The 12,292-nt window shown below is 27.8% G+C and overlaps 1 protein-coding gene across 5 annotated transcripts in view; it reads left to right on the top strand.

The window, feature by feature from the left end:
• LOC145268339 (E3 ubiquitin-protein ligase HERC2-like) overlaps nucleotides 1-12,292 on the top strand; it is a 500,726-nt gene that overhangs the window by 433,611 nt on the left and 54,823 nt on the right. For all 5 annotated transcript variants that reach the window (XM_080123842.1, XM_080123845.1, XM_080123844.1 and 2 more), the window contains one exon: nucleotides 4,821-5,092. In XM_080123842.1, the coding sequence (XP_079979968.1) occupies nucleotides 4,821-5,092 (272 nt within the window). The remainder of the gene's footprint in view (nucleotides 1-4,820; nucleotides 5,093-12,292) is intronic.

Here is a 12,292-nt window from a genome sequence, read left to right on the forward strand (position 1 = left end):
TTCAAATTTAAAACAAAAAAAGTAGTGTTTTTTAGAAATTTACCTGTAAAGTCCGAAGTTTAAAACTAACTTTTTTTTTTTTTAATGAAACCTTGGTCCTTGCTCATTTAATTAAAAAAAAATTAGGGCTTGAATTACATTTTTCGAGGAGTTATAAGCTTCGAAAGATAGCGGGTGGAATTATTCAATAGTTTTCACGAAATTTCTGACACTGCTAATAATAAGCATATCCAAAAATTCCAAAAAGCAATAAGGTAAAAAGTTTTAATTATTAATGAAAACATAAAAAAATTAATTATTAATGAAAACAGATTTTGAAGATTTAATATTTTTCTATTTTTTCGTTAATAATTAATTTTCTACCTTATCATTTTTAATAATTTTTGGATATGTTCATTACTGTGACATGACAATTAATTAGATGCCATTGGTTTTACTTGAAATTCAATATTTTGAATTTCACTTCGGCCCTTAAAGAGTAAAAGAAAAAAGTTCAAAATAAAATGTAATTTTGACATTATATTGTGTTTTCTTGTCTTAAAACATTTTTTTAAGTAATAAGTGGGGGAAAAAAAAACAAAAAAACTCGGGAAGCCTCCAGAGTACTGCTGCAAGCACAGATTAAAATTAAGGTGATCCCCCCCCTACAAAGGACTACTAAAACCAAGTTTCTGACCCTCCTCCCTAGAAGAGGAAATATTTTATAAGTGAGGATTAAGAAAAAGTAGAACTCCAGATGCTGTAGAAGCGTTACTAATAGCACTAAATATAGTTATGTTGTATATTTATATTTAAATTGTTTTTAACTTGATTGTGTTAAACTACATTTGTAAGAAAAATGCATTAAAATAAGTTCATCATCTAAGTAGAACAGTAATTTACTCTTGCCTTTGGTTGTTATATGTTGTACGTGTGTATTATGTTTAAAATCAGTCATTTTAACATGGGGTTAAATTCACCTTCTGCATCCCTGTGTTTATATAAAGCCATTTGATGGGAGCGGCGTCAAATTTTTAGCTATGGATGATCAAAACTGTATAGAATGAATTTAGGAAAACTCGTCTCGGGGAAAACTCGTCCCCTTTCGCTAGGTAGGAAAACTGGTCCCTTATTGAATAAATATCGATTGAAAACACATTTTATGATCGTTCTTGAAGGAGATATTGTTTTTTAAAATAAACTATAGCCCCCCCCCCCCATAATATTTTTTAAAAAATATTTTTACTTGTTTAATGTTTTTTTTTTTTTTTAAATAAAATCGATTTTCTAAGTGTCCGTTTTCTACCTAACTGGCTAAGTTCTTAGTGGTTTAACTTATTTTAAAGCGTTTAGTATGTTCATACAAAGTTAATTACAAATTTTTTTTTGTTCTTATTTTAACGATGTTTTTTGGAGTCATAAAAACAATAAAAAAAACAAAACCCAAAAATTAAAAAACAGGGAGCGATTCGATTCTTCGTTACGCTTTTGGTTTTGTTTTTTAATTATGATAGGTTTTTTTTGTCATGTTTTTGTTTTCTGTCATACCAAATGCACTCATGCGTTATTTAAAATTATGATTTTATCAATTATCAACATTTATTGTCGTCCTGTCAAATTTTGCAAAAATTAACTAATAAATTAAAAGCGAAATATTTTTTTGGCGCGAGAGATGCCATGTGCTAACAATCTCGTTAACTCATTTTTAATTTTTACTTCAAAATTCTAAAATCAATCATTAAGAGAGAAAGTAATCACTAAATAAATTTATTAATCAATTTTATTGAAAACTCCGCTATCGTTTATCATTTTTTGTTGGTTGCTTTTCGAAGAGAGATATAGGTTTTATCCCCCCCCCCCTCTCTCTCTAAATTATATTTTAAAAAATATTAAAATTTATTATTTTCTTTTTAAAACCAAATCTCCCTCAGTAATTTCTTTAATTTTCTATTTTTTTAGCGATTATCAAGACCCCCTAAGATGTGATATGCCGGGCATTATTTCTCGTTCTCCCGTAACACTCGACATGTTTTGTTTTTTTTTTGTTTTTTTTTTTTTCTTTACCAAATAAACGATTCCAAATAAATTAAATAAACAACATAGTCGGCAAGGTAGAAAAATCGATTTTACCCTTTTATAAACAACTGTATATAAGTAAATTCTTTTTATATTAATATAAAAAAAAATATGCGGTCTCGTTTATGAACATAATAAACGCTTTTATTAAAAATACAAAAAAAAACATTAAACAAGTTTAAAAAATATTATGGGGGGGGGGCTATAGTTTATTTTAAAAAACAATATCTCCTTCAAGAACGATCATAAAATGTGTTTTCAATCGATATTTATTCAATAAGGGGCCAGTTTTCCTACCTAGCGAAAGGGGACGAGTTTTCCCGAGACGAGTTTTCCCGGCACCGTATAGAATGTACTTTTTTTTTTTTTTTTTTTTTTTTTTTTTTTTTTAGCCTTTCTAATAAAAATGTTTATGAATTTTTTTTTCTTTTTTTTTTTTAATATTTATGAACTGTTTTTTTGTAAACAGATTTTGTTTATAAAATATTTATGAACTGTTTTTTTTTTTTTTTTTTTTTTTTTTCTCAATAGTCAAAAAATGAATGAGATTTTTAATAGTCATCTGCCAAAATTCCTCTACCGACATTTACCTTTTCTTTTCTTTTTTTTTTTTTTTTTTAATATTTTGTATTATGAAAAAAAAATCTTGTTTATTACTTATTTGTCATGTTATTTGACCAAGAAGAAATTGGCTTTTTTTTTTTTTATATATTTCATTTAAGTTTGGACGCAGACAATGTTTTTTAGCTGTGATTTGGCCAGGGTATTCCAATATCGATATTTATTTAACTTTTATTATAAAAGTTGTATTTTTATACATTATGAATTAGAAAAGTACCAACACCTGATATTTGGAAAACAGTTCATAATATATATTTCATTATAAAAGTTCTATTTTTGTTTGGTAAAAAAAAAAAAGAAAGCAGTTCATAAATATTATTGGAAAATACAGTTCATAAAATTAAAAAAAAAAAAAAAAAAAAAAAAAAATTAATAAATAAAAAGTCCATAATATATTTTTATCATAAATATATACATAAAAAAACAGTACATGAATTAGGTTTGTGGCCATCAAACTTAAAAATCAAATCGGAAATTCGAAAACAAAATGAAACAAACTGTATTTTTATTATTACCAGAAAAGATGTATTTCCGCTGTTATTATTTTAGTAAGAACGAATTACTATTTCGTTATCCTTACTAAAATAAAATTGTTAATTCTTCTATTTTTTCCATGAGGAATTGAATAAAATTTGCTGAAAATGAAATAATAATAAAAAAAAAAAAAAAAAATCCAATTTCTTTGTCAAATAACACAACAAATAAGTAATAAACAAGATTTTTTTTTTTTTTCCGAACACAAAATATTTAAAAAAAACAAAAAACAACAATGGTAAATGTCGGTAGAGGAATTCTGGCAGATGACTATTAAAAATCTCATTTCACTATTGGAAAAAAACAGTTCGTAAATATTTTTTAAACAAGATCTCTTTTAAAAAAATAAAATAAAAAAAAAAAACAGTTCATAAATGTTAAACTCAAGAGAAGGGAGGACTGAATTTGGAGGAGGGTGTTTCTTTTGAAAAGAAAAAAACAATTGTTGTCGGTGAAAAAAAATGAGAAAACGATTTCTCAACGCACTTTACAATTTACAATTGATCATGTGAAATTAGAAAAAGATATTAATGACAGCTATAAAAAGGAAAAAATATACATGTTAGAAAAATGTCTTTTCTACCAAAGCTTAAAAAAAGGAAGGCATAAGATACAAAAATGGTCAACACTGGGACCCATATTTAAATGCACAGATAAAAAATAGCCAACACTAAAAATGAATATTAAAAAAATAAATCTTGTCAAAAGTAATATTAAAAAAAAGAATACCAGTTTTGTGAGTGAGTCTGACTTAGGTGGACCTCTATAATATAAATCTTACCTGTATGTTTGTATTTCTTGCAAAATCTTTTGACAGCGGTAACGGATTTTTATGAGATCAATATCATTTTGAATCTTAACTTTCAGACGACAAATATTGAAAAATTGGCTAAAATCATTCATTTCTTCCGCCTCAACTGAGCACTTTTCTAGAAGGAGAGGTAGCAAAAAATCGTTCCTTCATAACAATTTAGCCAAACACGCATACGCAGAAAATGTTTTTTCTTGAATTAATTTAAAAATAAAAAAGAAACTAATTTCGCTCATGCGGTCATCGACAAGTCGTTATGGTAGTAGCGGCGTTCTTAAGATTGCACATTCAAACCGAGATATCAGATATATTTCTTTTTTATTTTTAAAGTTTTGAAACGGTTATTTATGCCATTTTTCCGTTTAGTTTTTCTTTCCATCACATTCGCTGTTTTTTGTCTCTCTCTCTCTCTCTCTCTCTCTTTCTCCCCCCCCCCCGCCCCAAATTTTTTAAAAAAGTTTTAACATCGTTCGCTTATTCTTTATTTTGTATCACATTCAGGTTTTTATATATATATATATATATATTTTTTTTTTTCAAAAGTTATATTTAAACAGGGTTATTGCATTCACTTATTCTTTATTTTCCATTTTGTTTTGATTTAAATCCCCCACACACACAGACACACACACACACGAGGGCAATGCCAGGAACCCCTGCTAGTATCTAATACAAGATAGATAAAATAATTTAACAAAAAAAAAAAAAAAGCAACTATTAAATTTCCACTGAGCCAGTCATTAAATTTAAAACAGCTTTTAATTTTTTTTTTTTTTTTTTTCTTTTCTTTTTCTTTCAGGTTCTTGTAGCTTTGGCTTGTGATCTTAGCCTTGATACCCTCCCTTGTTGTGTGGAAGCACATAAATGGGCCTGGTTCAGACGTTATTGTATGGCAGCCAGGGTGGCTGGTGCCATTGTGAAGAGATCACACTTGCCTCCTACATTCCTTGAAGAAGTCATCAAAAAAGTGCAGGACATTTCAGCAGATGGAGAACCCGTCTTGATAGATCATGAAACCCATGATATTTTCAAACAAGAACACGACGAGCAGTTACTTCTCTGGTTGAATAGGTTAGTGTTTTTTCTTAAAGCATATATCCTTGTGGTGACTCCCCCCCCCTCTCTCTACTTTGAGATTACTTTCAACATTATCGTAACTCTTGCTTCCCTTATTTTGTCCTTTAGTCCTCACATTCCATGAACCATGTTTAAGATAAGAAGGGATGAATTACTGTTTTCTGGATCAGTCTATCCATAACACTTATCACTGTCTTGTTTTTGACTTTGAAATAGTTTTTTTTTTTTTATAGTTTCTTACATCAAGTGGTTTCATACCTTGTCTAGAGTGATTTCTATAAAAAAAATCAAATGCATATTCTTTATGTTCTTTTTATGCCAACATGAGTTCTTAACATCCTCTGCATGACAGTCGACTTAATACACAGAGAAAAAGTGTTTTGTATAGGACCTAACATCAAAAGAAAACACTAACTTCAGTTTTAAATCAAAGAATAATCTATATAGTTATAAAACTCAAATGACCTTTTAATGGGTGTTGTAATCCAACATCTGGTTTACGACTTCCGGTCGCGCATGTGTACATAAACAAATAACGCGGCAATAAAGTATTGTTTTACTGTGTACGTTTTCAGCATCCCAATTTTTTTTTTTTTTTTTTCACATTTCAATTTAAAGATATATTCAAAATTTGAATTTAACTTTAAGTATTATGGTATCTGTTCAGTGCACATTTAGCTACAAGTATGGCAAACCACTTATAATTCAATGGCTGTAAGCTTTTTTTCAAAAATAAACAATTATAAACAGAATAGCTCATAGAAATCTATCTATATTCTTTTTTCATTTTAATATACTGTCATAGAAATGTTTCTGTTAGGTCACAAAAAACTATTTTCTTTACATCATAAGTGTCACGCTCATACATGAATTCCATAGCTAATATAACATACTGAACAAATGGGTCTTGGGTAGTCTAGTATTGAATTTTTTTTTTTTTTTTTTTTTTTTAATAAAACTCATTTACTTCTCCAATATGTACCTAATGAAATTATTTATTAACAAATAGGTGAATTGATTATTAAAGTTTGTTTTTTTATTTACAGATGGTAAACTTTAAATTAAAATAAATTACAGAAAAATTTTATTATACAAATATGTAGTTTATTTCAAAGATTAATTTTTGATATTTATAATTCAAATACAAGTTTGGGCATGTGGCCCCTGGGCTTGCGTGTATATGACATAATCTAGACGTCCAATAGGCTGTATTTCAGCAATAAAATATTGAATGTTGTCTTCCAAGTGGTCTATGTTGACAGGGGTTTGCATATATAATTTTCTGTATGTTTTCATTAACCTTCATTTAGTTTGTGACCTATAATTAACATAATCCGGGCTACAGTATCAATGAGTTGCTGATCCCCATTTTAAACCGATGCATGTCAGGTGAAAACATTATGTACTTAGGTCTCATGTTGAAGGTATAAATTCTAAAAATTACAAAAAAAAAAGGATCCAGTTATGTTCTGGTATTTTGTGTTAAAAAATGATGAACCCTTAATTATCAAAGGAAATAAGTTTGTCGTACAGAATTGATCCCATAACTCTTTCACATTAAAACATACAATAAGGCTCAATACTTCGATAAATTCTATTTTCATGTAGTAATTATTTTTCTACTGGATCATTTTTTCGTAGTTAGAATTTATACTAATGTTTTCACCTGAAATGTGTTAGTTTAAAACATCACTCATCAGCACAAGTATTAAACTTAAAATTTATAGTAATAATCATTTCTATTACTGGTATAAGTTATTTTAAACAAAATACTATTAGGAAATTAGTCAAAACAATTTATTTTGCTTTGCCTACTCTTTTGTGACTGATTTACATTTAAAAACAAAAAGTAATACAAGTTATAAGTCATTAAAGTTTTGTAAATATTGCATTTGAGGAAAGTAGCGATGTTTCTTTAATAGCATAAACAAAATGGTTACTTTACTCTGATCCAATATTTATTGAACATTAAAGGCATATAACTTGTATTTGATTTATTTTTTTTTTTAAGCAAATTGTTCACAAATGATTGTAAAGCAAAATAAATTGTTTTTTGACTAATTTTCCAACTATATTTCTTTTAAAATAACTCATGTCAATGTACCTCACTTGTATTGGCATATGTTAAAAAAAAAAAAAAAATTTGATACCTTTATTTATGATTACTACAAAGTTTCCAGACTATATGCAATCCATTGTATGTACAAAAATGTATTCTAATTTAATTTCCATTAGATTTTTTTATAATCAATATACATATATTATTCAAGCTTAAAAGAAAAAACAAATTTCATCTTTATGATTTAAAGCAGAATTTCTGTGATTATAAAAAAAAAGAAGAAAAAAAATCTTGGTTTATATTCTTGCCAGACTAAAGATTGGCATAGGCAAACAAATTTTATAAGGTGTTTTTTGTAAATGATTTTATCATCCTAAATTTTTTTTTTTTTTTTTGCCTTATTGTATCCAAATGAAATCCAACCTTTTTTAACCTAAATAATATCTAATTATCTGGTAAAATAAATTAATACCCTTCTCATTGTCTTAATAACAACAATGATTTTAATAGCATTTGTTGACATGTGTATCAAACATAAACTAATCAATAAGCAATGATCTTTAATCATTCATTATCAAAGAGTACTTTGGTCACTGTGACCTATTTTTTAATTTGATGTATCACAAGTGTAACATAATTTTTATAATAAGTATATTTTAGTAAACAAATAACTTAATGTGTTCCGTTCAAGAGATTTTGCCTTCATTTAAGGAAAAGATGATAGTTTGACTTTTTTCTACTCCTATTTTTAATTTATTTTTTATTCTTTGGGAAAAAAATATTAAAATTATCGAAATAATCTAATATTGCTGAAGTATTATGATTTGTTGGTTTACTGATTTACTGAATAAAATTTTATTAAAAGTGGAAAATATATGTACATGTAACGTTTTACAAAAAAAAAAAAATTAAATAAATACAAAATGAGATAAGTTTTACTTTTTAAACCAAAATAATATCTGCTTTTAAATAAATGTTTTCAATGAATTTAGGTAGAAATAACAAAAGGGAATAAGTTGACAATGTAAAATTAGGACCATTTGAGAAGTGCAGTTTTAACTTCCATTTCTTTAGTTCAAAATAGGACTTAAAAAAAACCTCCCCCAATAAATAAATAAATATTTTTTTGATAGGCATTTACATTGGTATAGGGTGTGAGGCTAGGATTTTTTTTTTTAATAGAGGCTAATTACTTTCTACTAGTTTGAACAATTCTTTTAGCGAGCCAATGTGAAAAGTCTTTGGGGTGGTGGTAGTGGGGGAGGGTAGGGATAAGAAATATAAAACTTAATTGTTTGTATGTATATCCACTCTCTTTCATCATAATTTATAATCCTAGTTAAGCCAGGAGCCACCCCACAGGACTAATATTTGTTATGCTTGTCTTTTTTTTTTTCTGCTCAGTTGTGATAAAAACTTTGTAGTTCAATTTGGGGGATTTTGTCCTCAGTAGACAATGATTTTCAAAATGTTATTTCAGCATGTTCCACATTATTCTCAGTATTGACATAGTTATATGGAATAAGTCAGAAAGAGTGGCAACCTTGGTTAAAGTGAGTGTCCCTTAATGATGGAGGTGTGAACAGAGCATAAAGAGAAACAGACTAAATATCAAGGTCTCATGTATGATATGAAAAGAAACTGGAATCTTAGGGAGATAGCAATTATACCAGTTATTATAGGTGCCACAGGGCTTATGAACCTAAAGTCCTACCTAACTAATATTTCTGGTGAACCAAGTGCAAAAGAGATCCAGACAATTGCACTTAAGAGAACAGCGAGTATACTAAAAAGAGCTCTCGGTTCGTTTCAATAAAAAGCAGGTCAATGTTGGCAGCTTGTTTGGTTGCCCCATACCCAGCGTTACAATCTTCAAAGAAAGAAGAAAGGGGGGAAGAAAAAAAAAGTATTATTCTGAGCTAATTCTCTTTCACAACAAAAAAGTTATAATCGTGAATTGGAGAAAAACAAAACAAAAGCATCTATAATTTCATAAATATTGGCAAACCAGAAGAGTACCCAATTCAAAGTTAGCAGCAAACAGTGTTTGATCAGATTCTGTCCTTGATATTAAACTTCATTAGTAATATAACTTCCGGTGAGAGTTTCAATTTCCTAAGTTTATTTACTAAATTGTTAGGTGAAAATGCAGAATAGTTAACAAAGAACCCTCCCTCCCTCCCTACCTCTTAAGGGTAGCTTTCTAAATAATAAGATTAGTAGTTCACCACGATCATTAAGCTGCAGATTATTTGGAAAACCATCCTTAGGTGGCGCTGTACTTTTTCCAACAATTTAAAAAAAAATTTAAGATCACAAACTGAATCTGAGCAAATGCTATTGACTTGAGTGCCTAAATATTCACTATGCAGTATTTGTAAATTACCAGAAAATGTTTAAACATGAAATAAAAACATTTTTGACAAGAAAAATAATTATTATTGATAATTATTTAAAAAAAAAAAAAAGATAAACTTATAACAATTTTTTCTTTTAAAAAATGCATTTATTTTTTTATAAGTTTGTGTTTAAATTATTTTGGAGTTTTGTTCAGTAGGTTTTATTTGGTCACTGACTGTTAAGTATCTGGCGCTTCAAACCTACGTATTGACTTACAATATACTAGAAAGACAAAAATGACACTGATTTTATTATTGCTAACTTTACCTATCGATATCATCATGGTGTTGACATATAGTCGAATGAAGGATTTAGAGAAGAATAATTAACGAATACAAACTTAGATTTCTTTTTCTAATTTTATTTTGGTAAATGTTAAAATTAGAATTGGTTTAAGATCTTTCAAAAAAGCTATGAAATTGTGTGTAGGTGATTCAAAACAAAAAGAATGGCAGATTATAAAAATCAGTTTAATATTACGCATTAATAAAAGGAAAAAACACTAACACTTTAAATTAGGACGGTGCCATATAAAAAAAACTGTTTGACATCTCGATAATGGCTTCAAAATAAAAATAAAACAAAATAGTTAGAAACCCACGTAATAAATGTTACTATAACATTTATTGAGGAAGGAGGATTTGCGAGTAATTTGTTTCTTTTATTTTAAAGTAATTATCAAAGCTTCAAAGATATGACCCTACCATGTCAGCTGTTTTCTCTTGTTCTCAAGTAACACTTGACATTTGCAATTGGTAAATCAGTTTTGCCAATTTTTTGTAATATAACATTTTTTTAAGTAAAGATCTTTTTGCTGCAAGAAAATTAAATGCTAGTGCACTTACTGATCCGCGCTATTTTTTTTAATCGTATTCCCAAGTTTAATTTAAGTTTTATGTTTTTTTATTCAATTTTAAGGTTAAAGTATAGAATAGGTACAAAGTACCCTCCCCCTCCCCATGTTAAGAATGGCTTTTTAAATAATGTTATTATTTCAGCACGGATCAATAAGTGTACTAGTATCGAAAATTAAAAGCAGTGGTGCCAGCAATTAAATTATTATTTTCAAGACATAAAGCATAAATTGAATTTAGGTAAATATGGCAGCGGTAAAATTTTATTTAGACATTTTTTCAGATTAAACATAAATATTTGTTATAAAATATTTATATAAATAAAAAACCTTATAATTATCCCTTTCGGTGCTTCTACAGAATTTGAACTTAACTAAACTGACTTTTTCCAAACTAAAGCTAAGGGGGCTTATCCCTATTTTAAACTAGGGCAATGGGAACTTAGCTCTCACTTGTCGAATGGTCCTAATTTTTCTTGTCAAAGTGCCATTTTTACCTATTTATTCACTTTTGTCATTTTTACTGAGCACCGCTTTTAATATAGGGACCAAATTATAAACCATTTTTACACATTGATTTAAAAAAAAAAAAAAAATTCCTGTTTCTTAACTTGAAGTTTGTACATAAATTTTTTGTGTCGCCAGTAAAAGTTATACAAAGTAAAAACTGCTTTTCAACTTTTTTTTCATGTGACTAATCATGCATCTCAGGACATAATTGTGACCATACTATGAAGCCACCTGCCATCCAACTGTACGGTCCTGCTGGGGGATGTCCACTATATGACTTAACACAATGGAGTGCATAAATGCATTTAGGAAAACTGGTCCATTATTTAATAAATATCGATAGAAAACACATTTCATGACCGTTCTTGAAGGAGACATTATTTTTAAAAGAGACTACCCTCCTCCATAATATTTTTAAACATATTTTTATCTGTACTGTTGTTTAAAAAAGATAAAATTGATTTTTCTAAGTGTTCATTTTCTACCTAGCTTTGTAAGTTTTTAGTGGTTCAACTTATTTGTAAGTGTTTAAGTTCAAAATAGAGACTAAAAAAATGTCTGACATAAGAGGATCATGTCTTAGGAGGATAATTGCTCAAAAATAGAAAGTTAAAGAAAATATTAAGGTAGATATAGTTTAAAAAGAAAATAAATTTGTACATTTTTAAGTACAGCACAAGTGCCCCCGAAATGACTTTTAAACGATATCCTCCCCATGTTAAGAATGGCTTTCGAAATAATGTTATTATTTCAGCGCGGTACCAAAATTACATAAGACCATGTTTTCTTTTTTATTGTTTTGTAATAGCACAAGTATTATTTAAACTGAATTAATTCTTCTAAATAAAATAATTACTTTCTTTGATAATACGTGTTTTCTTTCTTTATTGTTGTTTCGTAATGACACAGAAAGTGTTAAAACTAGAGTATTTTTTAAAATAAATATTTGGTTTCGTTTTTCGTATCTTGACTCCATGATCAAGTTTATTTTTTTTTAAGCAAGAGTTAAAAATAATTTTTTAAAATATTATGTGGGCGCATAGTCTCTTTTAAAAACAATATCTCCTTCATGAATGGTAATAAAATGTGTTTTCAATCAATATTTATTCAATAAGGGACCAGTTTTCCTACCTAGCAAAAAGGGGAGGATTTTTCTGGGTACAAGTTTTCTGGGCATCATATATATATATATATATATATATATATATATATATATATATATATATATATATATATAATTACATGATTTCCTTGGAATGTACTTTTGCGAATGCAAATTTAACTTTCTTGGATTTACATTTTTGGATTTTACCGTCATTGGATACTTTACCTTTCACCAGACTATCCATTCACGTGAAATCACCTTTTTCTT

This window comes from Euprymna scolopes, chromosome 43 (assembly GCF_053919585.1).
Source record: "Euprymna scolopes isolate OS-2025 chromosome 43, ASM5391958v1, whole genome shotgun sequence".
NCBI classification, from domain to species: domain Eukaryota; kingdom Metazoa; phylum Mollusca; class Cephalopoda; order Sepiida; family Sepiolidae; genus Euprymna; species Euprymna scolopes.